The sequence below is a fragment of the Pteropus medius genome, unplaced genomic scaffold (assembly GCF_902729225.1).
Source record: "Pteropus medius unplaced genomic scaffold, Ma_sr-lr_union100, whole genome shotgun sequence".
In the NCBI taxonomy this organism is placed as follows: domain Eukaryota; kingdom Metazoa; phylum Chordata; class Mammalia; order Chiroptera; family Pteropodidae; genus Pteropus; species Pteropus medius.
In genome coordinates this window covers 5,205,822-5,226,142 of record NW_024349800.1, presented here as the reverse complement: position 1 = coordinate 5,226,142, position 20,321 = coordinate 5,205,822, and the positions used below count along the sequence as shown (strand labels likewise).

Sequence of the window (20,321 nt, the reverse complement as noted above, 5' to 3'; positions counted from 1 at the left end):
AGGAGTCTGCTATTTTCATAGCCGCGCGTTGGTGGATGTTCGTCTTGGATTCATTATTGCTATTCATTAGTGGTTATTAGTGCTTATCTCTTTGCCTGTACTGTACTTTAATCCCTTTTATGTTCTGTTTTGTACATTTTCGTTTGCCAGAGACAGTTCTATCATTATGAAGCCCTTTTCTGTTATTATTAATACATATTAGCTTTTATTAGGGTAAAGATAGTTATAGAAAGTAGCCCTGAAATATTTATGGACCCGAAGAAAGATAAAGACATTTTCTCTTTAAAATCTAGGTTTTGCTTTCAGCACATTTTGGAGTCTTGAGTTTGGAATCTTTAATAAGCATTTTATTACAAGTTAAAGAAATGGTTCATATTAGATCAATAAAATCTTACTGGAATCACCTTACTCTGATCGTCTTTAAATTGGATCCTCTTTCTTACGTTTTTCTAAGCATGAAAGTTTACTTTTCATCATCTTAACTTAGGCAAGTATTGTTGGAAGGTATGGTAATTGCTTATTAGTCTAAGATCTTTTCTTGCGCCCCTCTTCTCACCAGTGGAGAGCTAAGTTTCCTAGCTGCTTAGATTGGTCACAGAAGAGATCCATTGACACCTGATTTTTTGCTGATTCATTGGTTATGTAAGCCTTGTAAATACAGCTATCCATATACTCCATCATGGACCCCTCCCTGATTACTGACCTTTCCCTCTCTCAGCATCCTTCTGCTCCTTAAGCTTTTTTAGTAACACAGTCTCAACCTTTACCAAGTGAATTCTCAGAAGCAGTAAACAGATGAATCCTTTTTTTAAAATCTTTTTTTGAATTGTTGTGTTAACTGTGTATTTTCATCTTGATGATGATAAAATTCCAAATTCTGTATTCTCTTGACTCACGTAACCTACAGTAATAATACTTTTATTCATTCATAACCTGGTTAAAGTAACAACTTTCTTTTCTGTGTTTGAGAGCTCAGTTCAATTGCCCCTGTTCAAACTATTTTTCTATCTCCTCCCAATCTAAAGGAGGTTTCCCTCCCTTACTTTATTCCTTTAATCACAACATTTTATTTTTCTTAGTGGTACTTTTCACAATTTATATTATTTTATTACTGGTTTTTCTGTCTCAACCAATTTTCCCCACTCAGCCTTAAGACTCATGAAAGCAGAGACTTTGGTTTGTTCATCATTATATGCCTGAGTTCCTACATTAAATGTCCTGAGTACCTTCTAGGATATTTTGTTTCTGAGAGTTGAAGAAAGGACAAGTATACATTATTGCATGTGCAAAGGCCCTGTGGTGAGAAGAAACAAGCAGCACAGACTGAAAAAGGTCAGTGCGACTAGACATCTTACATACTCTAAGATGAGGCTAAAGATTTAGATCCAGAGCCAAATCACATAGGATTGACTTTATAGACCATGTTCAGTTTTTTGTTCATAATATTTTAAAAGTTGTGGAAAGCTGCTAAAAGAATTTAAGCATAGGTGATTTAGAACTTCTTTAAAAAAAAAAAAATCCCTAGCTTAACTGCGAGCCTAAGTGAATGCAGATATATTGTTCATAGTGAATGATTCAGGAGAGAGCTGACAATTTTGTCCTAAGGTGGTGGCAGTAGAGATGTTGAGATAGATGGAAAGTATTATAATTTGATGGGAATTTGCCAAGTAAAATAGAACTTAAAAGTCCATCTACCTTGCAAGCTCGTCTCCCACCAAAGTTCTCTCCTATGCCATACTTTTATAGCCTCATGAACCATTCAGTTATCTTGAAGAAATTATTAAATTTCCTCTTCTGGGCTTTTTGCTCTCATATTAGACTGTCAACTTGAAATGCCTTTTCTTCTCTTTTTATCAAAAACTTCTTTCAAAGCTCATTTCATTTTTCACCATCTCCAAGGAGCCTTCTCTGTTTCCTTTTCCTTCTTCTGAATACATGGCTCCTTCCTGTATTCAAGGAGTACTTTGCTACTATATCATTTACTTAATTGGAACCGTAATGCAGTTGATTATTTCCATGTCTCACCAGCTAGGTCATGTGTTACTTGATAGTAGGGATTCTACCTTTCTTTATTCAATGCTTTATATAAAGAAAACAGAGGATAATTGCAAAATGAATTAAAGCTTTGGTCTTTTCTACAACCTGCTTCCTTAATATCATAGCACCCTGATGTCCTTCCCACTTCCGCTCCTGATTTTCTCTAGACTCATCTACATTTTTACCTTACCGATACCTAGATACATGGTAGAAATGTTCTTCCTTTCATATGCAGAGTCCATGAACTAGTCATTTTCATCATCTACCTTTATTTGTAATTTATCAGAAAAACTGAAATCTTTCTATTGCTTATCATATATAAAAGAATTGGCCAAGATAGTATCCATAGCTGGTCTTGTTCTCTGTTTCATCTTCTCCCATTCTCTAAAATAATTCCAGAATCCATGAGGTTGCTATTGGCATTTAAGACTGGATAATTGTTAAGACTGGATTAGACTGTGCTTTGCAGGAGGAATGCCTCATGTTATTTCCTAGTGTTCCCTGATAGAATAGTACTGCCCCTGGTGGAGCCTCTTCTTACCCCCAACAGAGTATAGAAATACAGAAACAAGTTGTAAAGGTTAGTTCTTTTTCATTTAAGTAACTTTTTCACAGAGACTTAAGCATTCACTTTGCCTTTTCAGAAGTCTTTGAATAGTTGGATTTCCTTCTTATTATCTTAGCTAACATTGCTATGCATTGATTCCCATTCTTTTGGAGCCTGAATTTCAGTGATTTCTTACCTCTTTTATGAGCTATAGATACTTCCACTTAAAAACCTGAGAAACAAACAAACAAAAAACCTGAGAAGCAATTGGGCTATCATCTGAAATCTATACCAGTCATATATTTATGCTCCTTATTAGATGTGGTTAATTTAGTCCTTTTTTTAGTCACAAGTTGTCCCGTTGTAACTTGGAGGTATAAACTAGATTATATTCTTTACATTCTATTTGAGAAAGTTGGTATATATATTTTACTTTGTCATTATAGATCGTGAATGAGAAAAATATAAGCAAATCTAAACATATTGCAAAAGAATGACCGTAGTTCTTACATTACCTGGCTACCTGAAACTAAATAAAAATTATTTTAAGAGAAATTTAAACAGGAGACAGATCATATGTACTCTTGATAAACTTTTCTCAATAGATCAATTTTCAGTTTGTTTAAAAAATATATGAAATCTTTGACAAGTGAAATACTAGGCTATTATCTTCGAATCTGTAATTTTGAGACTATAACTGCTTTTTTGTATAATAGAATAAAGTAGATACATCTATAAAGTTGGTGTAAGTGCCTGCTATAATACCTGAAGAGTCATCAGTTTTTAAAGATCCTGGAAATGTTAAATTACTTTTTGCCATTATGTAAGCTGCTTTTTGGACAGTTCCACACTATTTCCTGTAGTACTCTACGCACTTTTGCTCACTCATGCTCAAGTGCTTGCTCACTCTCGCGCCACCCCCTCACCCCCACCCCCACCGCCCCATAGAGAGAGATAACACGCACTTTTTTTAAAATAAACTTTAGAAAGAAAAATATAATTATGACTATGGGATTCCCATTCAGAGTCTAACTTTGTATAAATCATTAGTGCCTCCTTTTACTGTTGCTCCAAGTGGTAGTTATCATGGCTGTTTTGAGAAGCATTGTAGTGGAGTAGTTAAGAGCTGGGACTCTGAAGCCAAATCCTACTGGTTTAAATCCTGGCCCTGCTGCTTACTGGTTGCATGACCTTGGGCAAGTTCCTTCACTTCTGACTCAATTTCCTCAGCTATAAAATGGGGATTATAATAGTATATATTTCTTAAGGTTGTTTTGAGGATTAACTAAAAAATATAAGCAAAGCATTTACAGCAGTACGAGATTAAATTAAATTAAGAGATTTGCAAATAGCCAGTATTCAAAATATTCTTTGAATAGGTAAGTTAGTAGGAAATACTTTCATTCATTCAACAAATATTTAAGCAGCTATTAAGTGCTATGCACAGTTTTAAGTGTTAGAGAAACAAAAGTAGACAAAACACAAAAATCAGTACCTTCATGGACCTTGCATTCTAGTTTTTGGTGATAGATATAAGAATATATGTCAGAAGGTAAAAAGTTCTCTGTAGAAAAATAAAGCCGGGAAGAAGAATAGGGAATTCATAATGGAAGTGGAGGTTGCAATTTTAAATAGGGTGTCAGAGAAGTCCCGGTTACTAAGGTGACATTAGAACAAAGACTTAGAGGAGACAACGGAGTAAGCTGTGGTGTCTGTGAAAAAGCATTCCAGGCAGAAATAACACTAGGTGAAAAAGCTCTGAAATGGGGCATGCCTGGCACATTTGAGAAACAACAAGGAAGCCATTGTAGCTGATGGCAGTGGAGTAAAGGGATGAGTACTAGGAGATATATAGTCAAAGAGGTAATGATAGTGCGCAGGCACCAGATCATGTTCATTTAGGCCATTGCGAGGACTTTGGCTTTTGCTCTGATTAAGATAGGAAGCCACTGGAAAGTTTTGGGTATAAAGACTATTGTGATCTGACTTATATTTTAAAAGGACCACTCTAACTGCTCTGCAGATAATTGTTTATAAAAATATTATTGCAGCAATAGGAGACTATTGCAGTAGTTCAGACGAGATCTGATAGTGGATTAAACCAGGGTGGCAGCCGTGGAAATTCAGTAAGAAATGGTCAGGTTCCACTTCTCTTTAGCAAGTAGAGCCCAAAACATTTGCTGGGGCAGTGTAATGGACATAGAGGGTAACACCACAGACTCTGTAGCCAGACTGTGTGGGTTAAACCTTTGTCTTTGCTACTTCTTTGCTTTGTGATCTTGGACAATTTAAATTCTTTATACATTCCATTTTTTAGCTACAAAATAGAGGTGATAATAATGCTCATCTTGTAGTGTCATTGTAAGAATTAAACAATTTAGTAAACACACAAAGAATTTAGAACAGTGCCTGGCATATAGAAAGTACTATACTATATCTATTAGCTGCTATGAATTACTAATGTTGTTAACTGGATACAGTATGTGAGAGAAAGGAGTCAAAGATGACTTTGTATCTGAGCCCGAGGGTCAATGAAAATAGCTATTAGCAGAAATGGGAAGGAGGTACAGGCTTGAGGGACATCAGAAAATCAGTTTTGTACATAGTAAGTTTGAAATGACTGTTAGACATCCATGTAGAGATATTGAGTAGGTAGTCAGATATGTGAGTTTAGAATTAAGGGAAATATGGGCTAGAGGTTTACATTTGGAAGTCGTTAGCAAAGAAATAATACTTAAGACCGTTTTAAGAGACAAGATTAATTAGGCCCTAAAATGGGATTGGAGCTGTATAGTTTGGACAGCCTTTTCTTAGAGCCTCTGCTCTTCATAAACTATCTAACAAGCCTAACAGTAGTTCAGAGAGACCCAGATTATCAAAGACCCATGGAGTTTTACAAATTCTTTCATTGCTTTAGAATTTGGTTTTATCAAAATTGCTTGAAATAAATAGAATTAAGGTGAGTCTTAAAAATCTTTTGTCTTAATGAGACGTGTGGTAAAAGTATTTGTAAGGATTAACTTGTAAAGGGGAACTCATTTGTGGCAGTTTTACAAATTGGCTTATCTGCACATGAATTTTATATGTATTTTTAAATCCTCGGCAGTGAACACATATTTCTGTGTCACTTTCTCCTTTTACTGGTTAACGCATGCTCAGAAAATAGAAACTCATTTTAGCATTAGCAGATTTGTGTGCTTCAGACTATCATTCTTCATTCTGAAGTCATGTAAGAATGATTTTTAAGTAATATATAGAGCCCAGGTAGATTACTTTTTTTTTTTTAACAAATTAGAATTAGAAGGAAACTTGGATCATCTGTTCCAACTGTCAGTCAGTATGTCCTTAACATGCAGGTATGAAGTCTCTGCTTGGATACTTCCAGTGAAATATGGAAGTATCTCATTATTTTACGTATATGTCACTAATTTTTTCTTTTAAATGTATTTAGGAGAGCTTTTCCTCTTAAAATCTGTTATTTGTAAAATAAATTTTCTTAATTGGATGACCCCTTAGGTTCCTTCCTAGCTCAAAGAATCTTTCCTTATAAAAATAATGCTTAATCATAACTAAGCAGCATGTTATTGTCTGCTTACATCATCACTACTAGGATTGGAGGCTCCTTAAGAGGTATTTTTTTTCGTACCTCCAGTACCTAACATAGGCCCTATATGTAGGAGGTATTGTGCATAATTTTGTTAAAAGAAGACTAAATCATCTGGCCAGGCTCACATGGATCCATTAAGGCCCAGCAAGTACATCAAGCAGTGGTAATCTTCTATGATGTCTTTCACATAAGCTCAGAAATCAGTCCTCCTATGACAAAGCAATTCTGAGCAGCGACTCCAGATCCCATGATGGATATTTTGTAGTTGGGTTGGTGTAGGGTGGACCAGATACGATGTTAATAATCTAACAGTAATTTTTACTCAGCGGCCTTAGAGGGATGAGAATCACCTATTGGAAGCTATTACAAAAATTCTGATGTGTGTTCTATTCACAGTAACATAGGCTCAGTCACTCCATGGCATATCAGATCCAGAAGGATCATGTTAAGGAGATGCTGGTGAGCATTTATATTAAACAGACATTCACTGGGTATCTTTGTACAGGGATAGTGCCAGCCTCTTGGGGTACAAAGATAAATGTGACATGATCCCCACCCTCAGGAACTGTAAGTGGAGACAAAACACCCACACAAGCATTTCAACATAATATGATAAGGACAGTGATAGAAATGTACGTATAGATATATGGGCATATAAAGAAAGAGCCATTAATCCAGCTGGGAAAGGGAGGTCATCAGGAAAGACTTCCTGGAGGCGGTCACTTTTGAACTGGGTATTCAAGGATGTATAGTAGTTAGCCTGAAAGGGAAGGAGAACATGCGCTGGCTGGACTGGCTAAGGGACCTGTGTGGGTAAAAGCTTAGAGGTGTGAAACATGCCATGTCAGAAGAACCAAATTACGATTGTGACCCTTAACATACATGGATTTAAATTTAAGGTTTCCTAAGTGACCCACGATAGAAATTTTTTGTTTGTCTTGTTTTTGTCTTTTACTGAGTTATATTTAGGATCTTTAGCTGTGAAGCTGGGGAGCAAATCCCACCAGAATTCACATTTCATTCAGCAAGCATGTTCTCTATTCATTGTTACACATGCAGTATCGCCCATGAAATGCTTTTAAAATTTTGTGCTTTACAAAGAAGCATCTGGCAAGTGCTGGTGGTAAGAAAGAGAGCAAGACTTTAGTGGTTCTTAGTAGAAAAAGGAAGTTTGAGACAAACTAGACTAGTGCCAAATTCACAAGTGACCAGGATTATGTCATGAGTATTATTTGTATATCAATGATATTTTAAACTTTTTAAAATTAAGCAATAAAACATTGTTTTGTTTTCCTAAGCAAAATTTTTCCAGAATACCCATATGAAATAGATGAAAATGAGATAATCTAGGTTCTAGGAGCCTTGCTCACTTGGCTTCACTATTCCCCTTTTTGGTGGTCCAGACACATCTCCATAGAACCTAGGATTGTTCTATGTACTGAAATTCTGTGTAAAAATGTGAAAATGTGATTCCTGGGACTTACTCCACTCTGTACAAGAATTATTTTTCAAGTGAAAAAAAAAAAATGTGTGACAACTGAGTAGGCCTGTTTTTGAGACTGAGCTGAACCTTGATTTTAGCTCCAAAGTGAAAAAATGGAATGCCTAGAGAAAAAAATTGCTGGCTGTGGGCTTAGTCCATTTTTATTTTCTACTATCCCCACTTGAGATCTCTGCATTTCACAGCACAGCAAAGTAAATGTCAGTCAGAATTCCACATGAATTGCTCAGTAAAATACTGTGAGAAGGGAAGAGTGTGTCATTTCTACAGTCAGACAGATATAAGGTGAAAAATTCTGTCATGATTAAGATACTTTCTGCATAAAATGCTAATAGACTATGGGGTTTCTTTTCTTTTTATTAGGGATGAGGTGTGGGTGAGTTGGCAAAGGCAAACCTTGAGATGATAACAGGAAATTTAAACCCAGAGCAGTATAATTCCTATGGCAGGACTCTTTCTTGTTTTACTTCCTCAGTACAATCTGCCTGGCATAAAAAGAAAATCTATAAGACCAAATAGAGCATCTCTGTATTTATTATTGATAAGAAGGTTCTTGTGTAGTTCTTAGGGCCAAGATTATGAATCTCTAAGGATTACCATTTCTGTTAGGTTTTAGGGGTGGTCTCCCCCACTAAGTGCACTTGAATTGAACCACACACTCAAGTTTTGGTTCAAAAACATGGTCACTATAGCTTTGCGATAAAAATTTTAGCTGAACAATGGAACTGGGTCTGCAGATGCCCCAGCATCAATTTACAAAGGCCACTGCATAACTCATTCTATAAATTGGCCCTGGAAAAGATCCACTTTCAGAAAAACCAAAATAGAGAAGCTTCTATTTGTTTTCATAGTAATTACAAAGATCTCCCCACTCTTCAGCCTCCTCTTCTTTTACCTTAAAATACCTTCTTCATTTTCTCAAAAATAATGTGGATTAGTGTGCAGAATATGAAATTTCCTGAAAGAGAGCCAATACTCTGTGAAGCATAGGTAAGGTGACTTCATCACACCAAGTACGGGCTGTTTTTTACTGAAGATAGCAATGTCAAGTCTGAGATTGTTGAATCTTTCCTAGTTACAAATTTGGATTTGAGTAATGAACCAGGTAAGGAACAGAAAAAGGTAACTTCTTGAATGTTTGCCACATTCGGAAGGCATAATCTGATTCAACACACATTTAACATCTTTTCAAATAATTTCATTAGAAAATGTTAATAACTCCGTTGTGTAGATGAGAAAACTTAGACTCAACGAGAACAAGTAGATGGCCCAGAGACACACAGCTATAAGGTGACAAAGGCAGGTTTAAACCCAGGTCCTTTTGTTTGTGTTCTTTCCACCACATTGCCTTTTTACATGATTGTTCTCAAAGCTGGGTACTGCCGTGCTCTGACACTTTGATTCACTTAGATTTTTAATATATTTGCAAATGAAAATTGTAAGCCATTATAAAGCTTATCGAGTAATCTGCCCTAGATGGATCTACACTCTGCCTCCTGATTAATTGGTATTTTGAAACATCTCTATTTAACTGTTCTCTTGGGCTGTTTTCTAATCAATTAATTCAGATCAGTTAATAGTTATTTAAGCCTAGCAAATGAATTCTTAATAGTAAGATACAAAGTGCAAACAAAGCACTAGTCTACTTGTTATAGTGACAGTTAAATATGAATCATGGCTTTGATCATATCCCTAGCTTGTAGCACATTCCCTAACTTAAAAGTAATCAAAATATATTTAATTGACTGATTTTTGGTCTAGCACTTTTCTATACAAATTAATTCTAACCTCAGCCATAGTGGCTCCTTGCTAAATTGATGGGTATGATCAGACTTGTATGCCCTTCAAGATGTAGTCCTGGGAAGCCCTACTGAGTAGGTGATACTTCTTCTGCTATTGTCAGACTGCTTTGTGATAGGTAGTAGGAGGTACCTCAGCAGTCAGTTCATTTGTAAATTAGTGATAACCAGTGTCTACTTTATAAGGTTGTGTGAGGACTGATTAGCTAGCCAGCTGCCTAGCCACATGACCAACTAACTATCCAGAAAGGTGGATATCATTTTACTGTAGTGTTGAATTACATTATTCCTTTGGTTCAAACTCTCTAGAGATCCCCTGTTTGTGCCCGAAATGTGAAAGATCTTGGAAGTAAGTACATTTTGGAATCCCTTTAATATTTGAATTTTTTAATTACCCCTCTCTCTGACCTATGGATGTTGCCATCTCCCTTTAAGAACTGAATCTCTGAAGGCAGGGTGTCTCCTCCGTCACACTCACCTGGCACACCCAAGGGACCTAGTGCACAAAGGGCCTGGTGCACCCAGGGGGCCTGACGCACCTGGGGCTCTGCTGGGGCTTGAATCCAGGACCTTCTGCGTGTAAAGCAGACTTGCTAACCACTAGTCTATGGAACCACCCCAATATTTAAATTTTTAAAAAGAACCACTTACGTGGTACAAAAATAATAGCCAGTAATAACAGCTTACTCTATGCCAGGTATTGTTCTGAGCACTCTTGTTTATTGACTCATTTCTTCCTTGCAGCAATCTTCTGAAGTAGAAGTGGACATTAGCATTATCTCCATTTTATAGTTGATGAAATAGATACAGAGGTTGAATAATTTGCCTAAAGTCACATGGCTAGAAAATTGCAAAGCCAGATTTGAACCCAAGCAGTTTATGCCAGAATCTATGTTTCACTACTACAGTAAATGTAGCCAGATTCAGTAATCTTGATTTTTCTGATCTGTGCCTTTTTGGGTATGTTTAAGAAAATCCTTCCTTATTTTCCAGTACTGCTTTCTAAAAGGTTTAAAATTTGTTTTTCACATTTGCAATTTAGTTTTTTGTCTGGGGTGAGGTAAGAATCTAATTTCATGTTGTTATTATATATTGAAGATCAAAGTTTTGCCATCCCAAATGTGTCTTTTGAGATACTGATTTTAAGCTAGTCATTAAGAAACAAAGACTGAGAAAGAGCCTTTGACCCTCCCCCTTTCCTACCTAAGGGAATCTTAGTTTATTCACCTTAAGTATTTTCACTTAAGCCTATTTGGATTAATTGTGGTAGATAGGAAGGATCCAAGTAGAGGCCTGTTAGCTAGATTCCCTCCTATATCCCATTGTTTCTGGGTTGCCTAGCAGGAATTTGTTTGCTATGGGTGTTCTACTCTCTCAGCTACCTGTGAATTGCCCATCTCTTCTTCGAGATTCCAGACCAGATTCCAGACCCGACCCCCTTTTCTCCTTTGTTCATGTGGCGTAAAGTCTTAACTGCCCAATTCATTTTGGGTCTCGTTATTATGACATCCCTGATATACATCTATAATAATAAATCTTGGACTTTTTCTCCTGTCAAAATCTGTCTCTTAAATCTGATCATTAGTCCAGCTAGAAGAACTTAGAAGGTGGGAGAAATTTTTTTTAGCCCCCACAATATAGATAGCCTAAGCTAGCAAAGGCTGTTGGAAAAGAGAACCACTTTTCAGTTGGTGTGTTCATAACTTATGGCTAAGTCTTTATGGCCTTTAAGTCTTACGGCCTTTCCAGTGCTAAGTATTTGTACCTCTAAGGACTTTGTTCATAGTTAACCTGTAATTCTATAGTTAACTACATCTTCTTCTTTCCTCCTCTGCTCCTCCCCCTCTCTCTTCTCTTTCACTCCACTCCCCTCTTCTCACAATTTCTCCCTTTCTTCTCTCCTCCCTTTTTGAGAATAGTGCCTGCCAAAATTGGGAATAGTGACTGAGTAAAATCCAGTGACTGGTGGTTTCAGGTGATAAACCGCCCTAATGCTGGGCTGTGGGTTAGTTTTCTTTGGAAGCTGAGGACAGTGGTTCCATCAGCTGTACTCTTACAGGAGAGCCATGCACTGGAAGGACATAGCCCAAGTAGGAGAGAAGTCAGATTGAAGGCAGTATGGTTTATTTCATTAGTTACAATGTAGAGAAATAAACTCACATCTAAACTGTGATCATTTGTAAGTAATTACATTGAAAGTTTTACCAATATGATCAGTTTTTACCCACCCAGAGTAATAGTTAAACTTGATTCTATATGTATACTTATTTATAATGCAGGACAGGGCAAATTCCTCTGAGTTGGGGGGAGACCAAGCCCTGCACTGAGAGAAGAAGAGGGTCCTTTGGTGGAGAGTGTGGAAAGAATTCAACACACGCCAGAGTTAGAGTCAAAATGAAAGTTTATTTTCAAAAGGGGAAAAGCAAAGACTAGAGAAAGCAAAGACAAAAAGCCAAGACAAGAGAAACCGCCCCAAGTGTGGGGAAGGTGGAGATCCAGTATATATCATCCTTTAGTTTCTGTGGGTTATAGTTTAAAGACTTTGTTTACCAATTTCCTTTGATATGGACATACAATGAGGAAGGGGAAGAGTGTGTAGCTTGAAAAGGTAAGACTATGTAGCATGAAAGGCCTGCTGGCAGTTCCCAGCGTTTAATCCACTGATTCCTTATGGATTTAGCCATAGGGACTGAACGGTTTTATTTTGTGTAGGGTAGCCACTTTTAAAGCCTCATTTTCCTGTGTCCCCTTTTACAGGTTTGGGAAATGGGTTGTTAGCAATCCCAGCAGAAATCTTCCTTTGTTCTACAGGTGTCCACATGGTCTGGCTGCAGAGCTGATCAGTATATTGCATTCTCTGAAAGTAGCTTGATTTATTTAGCACTTAGTTGTCTAGCCTCTTCCCTACATTATTTAGACAACAGATTGCATGTAAATTGATACTCAAATTAATAACAAAGAACCTAAGAAAACGAGATCATACATTTAAGCTGGTAGTCTTGGATCTAATAGTATTTCATATTTGCTTTCCTTTTATACTGTGGTTGATTTTGAGCTATTAAACATAATGAAACAGGGTCATATTACATACTGTAGTTATGGGATCTGAAATTCCATTCAAAAAGAAAATCCCAGAATGGAAACCCTGCACAACCTAAGGCATTGAACAGAGTAGGTTTCTAGGAGTTCCTGTTGCAGCTCTTGACAACTTGATTATCTGGAACTCATCCTCCCTTTGCTGCCTTCCTCTGGCCCTTTCACTGCTTGTTAGCGTGTACCTAAAAGATGAATGTGTCAGATGGAGGAAGTTTCGCAAAACAGTTATTATTGCTAGTTTCTAACTATTCTGGATATTCTTTCTTTCTTAGTATAACGTTATTTTGTTCATTTAGATTTTAAATTATCTTTTGATTTTGCTTAAATGCACAATATTATGTGTTCATCTAGAAATTAATATTCTTTTATTTGCATTAATAGTACTATATTGAATCCACTAATGAACTAAATGTTTTAGTGTTAGAGGTCAATACAATTTCTGCTCAGATGGCAAACTGAAGAGATACAACCAAGATCAAAAAAAGAGAATGCATCTCTAGACTGACAAGTTAATTATTAGCATCTCATAATATTTCAGAATTGGTGTATTGTCATACAAAAAGGTGTAATTCAGTTTTTTCTAATATGAGGATAATCTATATCTAGCAAATTGCTGCTGGTAACAGGGACAATAAGCAAGGAAAGGGGTGTGCTGTTAATCTCCAGGGTGGTAAACTTGTAATTTGACTACTGGAAATTTTTATTACTCTGAGATACTTATTTTATTATTTATTTCTGTTACTGCTCAATAGAGAACAGTTTCTAAAGCCTTTTTGCATAGGCCCTATTCTAATTCACCACCACAAGCCATACCCAGAGACACCTTCTTGAAGGATTTTTTTTCTTCTGAGTTAGGAAAACTAACCACTCCTCAGCTTTGGCTAAGGACTTTGAAGTATGATAGTTTAAGTTTTCACATCTGAGCAGCTTGTCTTTTTCTTCAACTCTTTTGAATGGCTGCTCACCCATATGAAAGAATAGTCATTGTGTGTATTTTGGAGTCCCTTGCCTATAAAAATGATTTACTGGATAGAACTTGCAAAATTTGAGCTCCAGAAGGAAGGCCTGAATTTAGTCACTGACTTGTTCTTACCTCTTACTGTCCCTGTCCCAAGTGTTCATGTTATCTCCCCCAGGTTTATCAGTTACTTGTGATTTGAGATTTTAACTCTCAAGAGTTAAAATTTTAACATTCATCCTTGCCACTTTCATTAATAGCTCCTCGTTCTTACCTCCACCTGTCTTCAGCTACCAGTAAGTGTCCCTATTAAAATAGAAAGAATGACTCCATCACCCCTGACATGATTGGAAAAAAGACATTGTGATAAAAATTGATTTTTATATCTAGCCAGTGAGATACCTGTTCTTGCTAATATTTTCAGATGCCCATAATCTTGAGAGCATGAATTGGAATTACAGTGATGTCTAAATACAAAAATGGTTTTTACATAATTAAATCAAAATGCAGATAGATGTACCTTGTTTTTTTATAGATATGCTTCTAAGCAAGTATGTTTGAAAAATGTGAATTAAATTGTGCTTTAAACACACTAGAGGAGCTTTATTGTTTAAAGAAATACTGTGCCAAATCCTCTAGCAGAGGAAAATACCCCAGTTTACATTATGTGCAAATCTTTTTTTAAAAATACATGTTTTGTTTAAAGCAAAGTATACTTATATGAGGATAGGATCCAAGAGGGATATGGGGCTTAGACAGGACAGGAGGATTTAGGTTAGCTGTCTGTACTGAGATCTGAGAATAGGTAAATTTTCAATGCTTTTTGGCCCATTGGTTCTGGAGAAGCAGTCTTTTTGGGTTTCTTTTAACATTCACCTCTTGCTTTTATGTTAGATCGAGCGGTTGGAAGTAAGCAGCCTCGCCCAGACTTCCAGTGCAGTGGCCTCCAGCACCGATGGCAGCATCCACACAGACTCTGTGGATGGAACACCAGACCCTCAGCGCACAAAGGCTGCTATTGCTCACCTGCAGCAGAAGATCCTGAAGCTCACAGAACAGATCAAGATTGCACAAACAGCCCGAGACGACAACGTTGCTGAGTACTTGAAGCTTGCCAACAGTGCAGATAAGCAACAGGCTGCCCGCATTAAGCAGGTCTTTGAGAAGAAGAACCAGAAATCTGCCCAAACCATCCTCCAGCTACAAAAGAAGCTTGAGCACTACCACAGGAAGCTCCGAGAGGTGGAACAGAATGGGATACCCCGGCAGCCAAAGGATGTCTTCAGGGACATGCACCAAGGTCTGAAGGATGTGGGAGCAAAGGTGACTGGCTTCAGTGAAGGCGTGGTAGACAGTGTCAAAGGTGGACTTTCCAGCTTCTCCCAGGCAACCCATTCAGCAGCAGGGGCCGTGGTCTCAAAGCCCAGAGAGATCGCTTCACTAATTCGGAATAAATTTGGTAGTGCAGACAACATCCCTAACCTGAAGGACTCTTTAGAGGAAGGGCAAGTGGATGATGCGGGGAAGGCTTTGGGAGTGATTTCAAACTTTCAATCAAGCCCAAAATATGGTAGTGAGGAAGATTGTTCTAGTGCCACTTCAGGCTCAGTGGGAGCCAACAGCACCACTGGAGGCATCGCTGTAGGAGCATCCAGCTCCAAAACAAACACCTTGGACATGCAGAGCTCAGGATTTGATGCACTACTACATGAAATCCAGGAGATCCGGGAAACCCAGGCCAGATTAGAGGAATCTTTTGAGACCCTCAAGGAGCATTATCAGAGGGACTATTCATTAATAATGCAGGCCTTACAGGAAGAACGATATAGGTAAGTTATATGGATTTAAAATCCTAAATTATTTATTTTGGGGGTTCCCTCCCTTTGATATGGAGGAGTAGCTTTTAAAGATCTTTGTACAGCCTGTTTCTCTGGAATGTCCAGAGCACTTTAGATATGTCTTATGACATCTGCATGATTTCTTGTCATAGAGTGGAAAAGACAGGCACAGCAAAGTTAAATGACGCCAGGGTCGCATACCGATGAAGCGTGGTAGTCAAGGGATGGTGATTACTGTAGCTCTCCAGTTTTCCATTACAGTTTAGGACTTCAAAATGAAGCCTAAGCTTTCTAAGGCATTCCACCTATTTATTTGTAATTATGGAATCATAAGCCATTGCAACCTGTAGCCATACTATACTGAATTCAAAAGATATGTTATAACCCTCTGAACTCTGCAGATATCAGAGATATAGTCTAGCCAAAATGTAATGAACCCTGTAGATATTTGGCCTTAAACACACTTATCTGGGCAGTTAGTAGAAAGATTAGACTAGAAATAACTTCAGATAAGCATGTCTGTTACCTTTACTATCAATTGGCAAACATTTGAGTGGGAGTGGACTTAAACATGAAATGGTTCTATAGTAGTTAGAGAATTGTCAAAGGGCTAAATGCTTTGAGTCGTCATAATCTGTGCTAAAGTAGAAGCTAATCTCTTTTTTGTGTTTCATATTATATTCCATAGTCATATTGGACCACTGTTGATGTCCAAATATGTGTCTTTTACCCTTATTTCCATCACATGCAGATAGAAATTATGTCCCCCATGAAGTACTCATTCAGATTCAAACTTCGTCAGCCGGAGATAGGCCACCTCACTGATACAGAGATTAAGGGTTAATCTTATGGGAGCCACAGGTTGGGTTAGGCATTCAAAGATGTGGGATCTGGTCTTGTTCCCACTTAGTAACAAGTGGGAATCCTCAGTACTTCTATAATATCAAGAGCTGAACAGACCATCTTTTAAGGTCTCATTCACCCCTTTTTTAAAAAAAATGACTTTTTAAAAAATTTGCATTTATGAGATAATCTCAGGGCCTGAAATAAATTATCTACGTGTATCAATAAGCTTTGAGAGGAGTTACAACAGCAAGCTCTTTTCACAAGGTGAAAATACTAATCAGTAATTCAGTCCTGTCTCTTCACTCTTCTGTCCTTCAATTCTAACCTAAGGCTTCTGGGAGAAAAAAAGAAGAGTGAGTGTGGGAGAAAGAAATGAAGTTCTAAAAGCAAATACACTACTATTCTTATTTCAGTATTTCATATATTCTTTAATATACTTAGGAGACAATATCTAAAGCAGTGAGCAGTCTAACAAATATCCGAATGAACTCTAAAAATAAAACACCTGATCCTTTGTACCATATTACACCTAACTCCCATGTTCAAATTCTAGTTCTGCCACTTACTAATCTTGAAAACTGGGCAAGTTTCTTAACTTCGATGAGTCTTGATTTCCACATTTCTAACATAAAAATAATAGCCCTTCATAAGGTTACTGTGACATTTAAGTGAAATAATTTATGTAAAGCACATAGCTCGGTGCCTAGTCTTGTAAGTGCTCAATTGATGATAGGTGGCAGCTGATACTGCTGCTATTAAAATACACCCCTTTGAACATGGAAACCTGGGCATTACACAGTTGCTCAAAAAAACACAACTGCCTGCTTTGACACCTTTATTTTAAATGAATAGCAAAACATTCCAGTTTTTAAATTCTCCCAGAGCTTAAAATACTTATAGAGTTTGTTATGTCTTCCAGTCAAATGTAGGCCAATGTGAGAAAATCAGTGAGGAAAACAAGGCCCACCTTTGTTGTATCTATTTAAAATAATTCCGAGATTGGACAGAATTTTAATTCCTCATTATCACCTCATTAGAAGAATCAAGTCCAAGCCACTTAGGACCTAATGAGAAGTGCATTTCTTTCATTGCACTTTGGGTTCTGTGTAATAGGTAAATGACTGGTTTTATGGAATAAAGAGAGAATAAAGAAAACTTTTGAATTTTCAAAAACAGGTAAGACCTGGGGAGCAAGGGATGACATAATGTAATGTATAATCTGATTTTTGTCATATCACTTCAGCTTTACTTAAAACAGAATTTTGAAGAAAGCAAGGCTTTTTTCAAGAAAGGCAGTGGAAAGTCACAATTTTTTTACTCAACTATTTTGTTGCACCAGTATTTCCAAGTATAGAGCAGTTACAGATGTCTCCTTCATTACATATGTCTTTATACGTTAAATCTATCTAATTTTTTGTTGGTCTTTGAACTGTTTCACATTAAGTGAAATTTTACCCACAGACTGATTATTCTTTGAAGCACTAAAACTTTTTACATTTTAAGCATTTTTTGAGAACTTCTCTACCTTCTTTTAACAGAGTAGCACACTGAACCTAGCTTGATTGGAAATAGCTTAAAACAATAGTGTTCTAGCTTCAAGTGATACTCTCAGGTCAGTGAGGGTGTAAGGTTATTTGCCTCTACAGTAAATGGTCCTAGAGGGCTTTTAAAGTTGTCTGCTTTTTATGGTTCATTTTTTTCTCCTTTCCATATCTCCTTGACACTGATAGTGAGCTGCCTGCAGAAGCCTCTTTCCTAATTTCTATTTCTACTCTTGTAGGGTTGGCTTTTTGTCTAGGAAGGAAGTAGTAAGCTAGGGATGGACTTAAGGAACTCTTCTCTGACCAAGAACTAGTTAATGGGTACATGGCTGATTTAGATGCATTTCTGGTTATTTTCTGTGCTTTGATTTATTTTACTAATATCTCAGTTGACAGGAGGGAGGCCATGCACTGTGTTGCTTGTTATTTAAGTGATAAGGAGGACATTACCATTGACAGCATTTACTAAACTATAATGTGCATAATACTACGTGCTTTATATATATTTGCTAATCTTCACAATAGTTCTATAAGTATATTGTATTATTCCTATTTTACAGGTAAGAAAATTAAGACCCAGTGTGGTTTTAGAATTAGCCGAAGGGCACTTAGTAAATGGTAAAGCGAGGAATCAAACCTAGTTTTATCTGACTCCAAAGCCAATGTTCTTTTCATACCAGGACAGGTGTTTTTCTCAAGTTCAACTCTAAAATCTATTTGATTGAAAGATTAGTCTGTAGTCTCACTCTAAGAAACAGTGAGTGCATTGGCAGTGAGTATTGGACTTTTTCCAGGTCAAAGTGTGCATGCATTTCACTAAAAGTCAAGTCACTATTCATAACATATTTAATAAATTCTGTGAATGCACAGGCTCTGAAAAGTTTTCTCAAGGTAGTAAGTCAGTAATAGGAGAAAACTACTTAATGGAGAAATCTCCATTTCCATCTTTATTTCCCCTTTTCATAGTCTCTTTTCAATAATGTCACCCACTTAATGTGCTTCCCATTGCTCTATACCCCAACAAGTAGCACCAGGTCAAGATTTTTGCTCAAGACCATCTACTTACTCTAGAATAATCAGAAGCATTCAGGAACCTGTGGAGTAGTCTGTCTCAGCACCTGCGGGCACTTAGCTCAGGAAGCCACGCAGTAGAGCTTGGGTGTGAACTCTTCTCCCACCTTGAGTAGGAGTTTAGACTTTGAGCTTTGCATGGAACTCTCAGATATGAGTGAGATTGTGTATTTGGGCAAGGTAAGAGGCAATGTTTAGACTCTTTTAAGTGATGAGATCTGTAGTAACTTCAGGTTCTTCTTGTCCTGCTAGTCTCTTGAACTCATTAAAACATTATTACAGATGTTAGTGGCTGTGGGATTCACTTAGTATTTCAGAGATAGAAGAGGCCCTAAGATATCTAATTTAATCTTGTTTACAGATGAGTACTAAGGCCCAGAAAGATAAAGTGACTTTTGCCAGGTCACATGGTAAGATGGTTTAACCTATATTAATTTGCTACTTAAAAACTGGAGAACTACTCCTGTTTCCATGGTGAGTATAACATGTAAATGTGTTACTGTCGGAAAGAGTTCACCTATGGCACAATGCATTGAAAATAGGAGAGAATTAGGGAAACAGTTGATTAACAGTTTTATAGGTTCCTTTTGTAGTTTTCCCTTAGGGGGTCTGGCCCAGAATCCTACTCAGCTACTGCTTGTATAAAGCAGTATCATTCACATAGGGCAGGCTGGAAACCCTTCTGGTGTTGATGAGCAGTAATGCCATTTTGAAAGCTTCTATTTTAAGAGGATTACTGTCCTTTAGAAATTGGCTTCTGATATTATATTAAACCCAGAGGTATTTTAAATTGCACTGAGTCATAAGAGCAAAAATACAGAAGGAGGCAGTCACCATGAGCAGTCATCACATGCTAGGCTAACCCAATTTGGCACAGGCCATTGGAGTTCTAACTAAACAAATTGTTGTTTAAATATAATTTTACCTTATTTTACTATCAGTGGACATAACACAGATATATGGTCAGATATAGCTCTTGTAGCCCCTTTATGGTGTTAGCCCTATTTTTTATCTGTAAATTGATCGGAGACTCTCCAGAAGATATAAGTTTGGCCAACAAGTTTGGAAAGGAAACTGAGAATATTGGATCAGTTTAGCTCTTTATTTAGAAGAGAAAAAAGCACAATTAGGAGATGCTCTTAAGAAAGGTAAGACCTTTGCATAAAGGAGATTTACAGATGAGCTCCTCCCAGTTTAGCCATGGAATAGGTAATGGAAAATAGGAAGGAAGGAAGGAAGGAGGAAGGTTGGAGGGGGGAAGAAAGGGAGAGAAAAGAAATTATTTCATTAACTAATTGAGATTGGACAAACCCAAATTTGCTTGCCAATTCTGACACTAATTAGCTGTGTAACCTTATGTAATTCATCTGAGCCTCAGTTTCCTCTATAAAAACAAGGTAATGATATCTATTATACTTGGTTGTTAAGATTATTAAATGAGAATAATGTATGTGGAAGCACCTAGTATGGTCTGGAGTGT

At 37.1% G+C, this 20,321-nt stretch overlaps 1 protein-coding gene across 9 annotated transcripts in view; it reads left to right on the top strand.

The window, feature by feature from the left end:
- The window catches only part of TMCC1 (transmembrane and coiled-coil domain family 1), a 185,180-nt gene that overhangs the window by 147,064 nt on the left and 17,795 nt on the right, over positions 1–20,321 (top strand). For all 9 annotated transcript variants that reach the window (XM_039886806.1, XM_039886809.1, XM_039886807.1 and 6 more), the window contains one exon: positions 14,440–15,374. In XM_039886806.1, the coding sequence (XP_039742740.1) occupies positions 14,440–15,374 (935 nt within the window). The remainder of the gene's footprint in view (positions 1–14,439; positions 15,375–20,321) is intronic.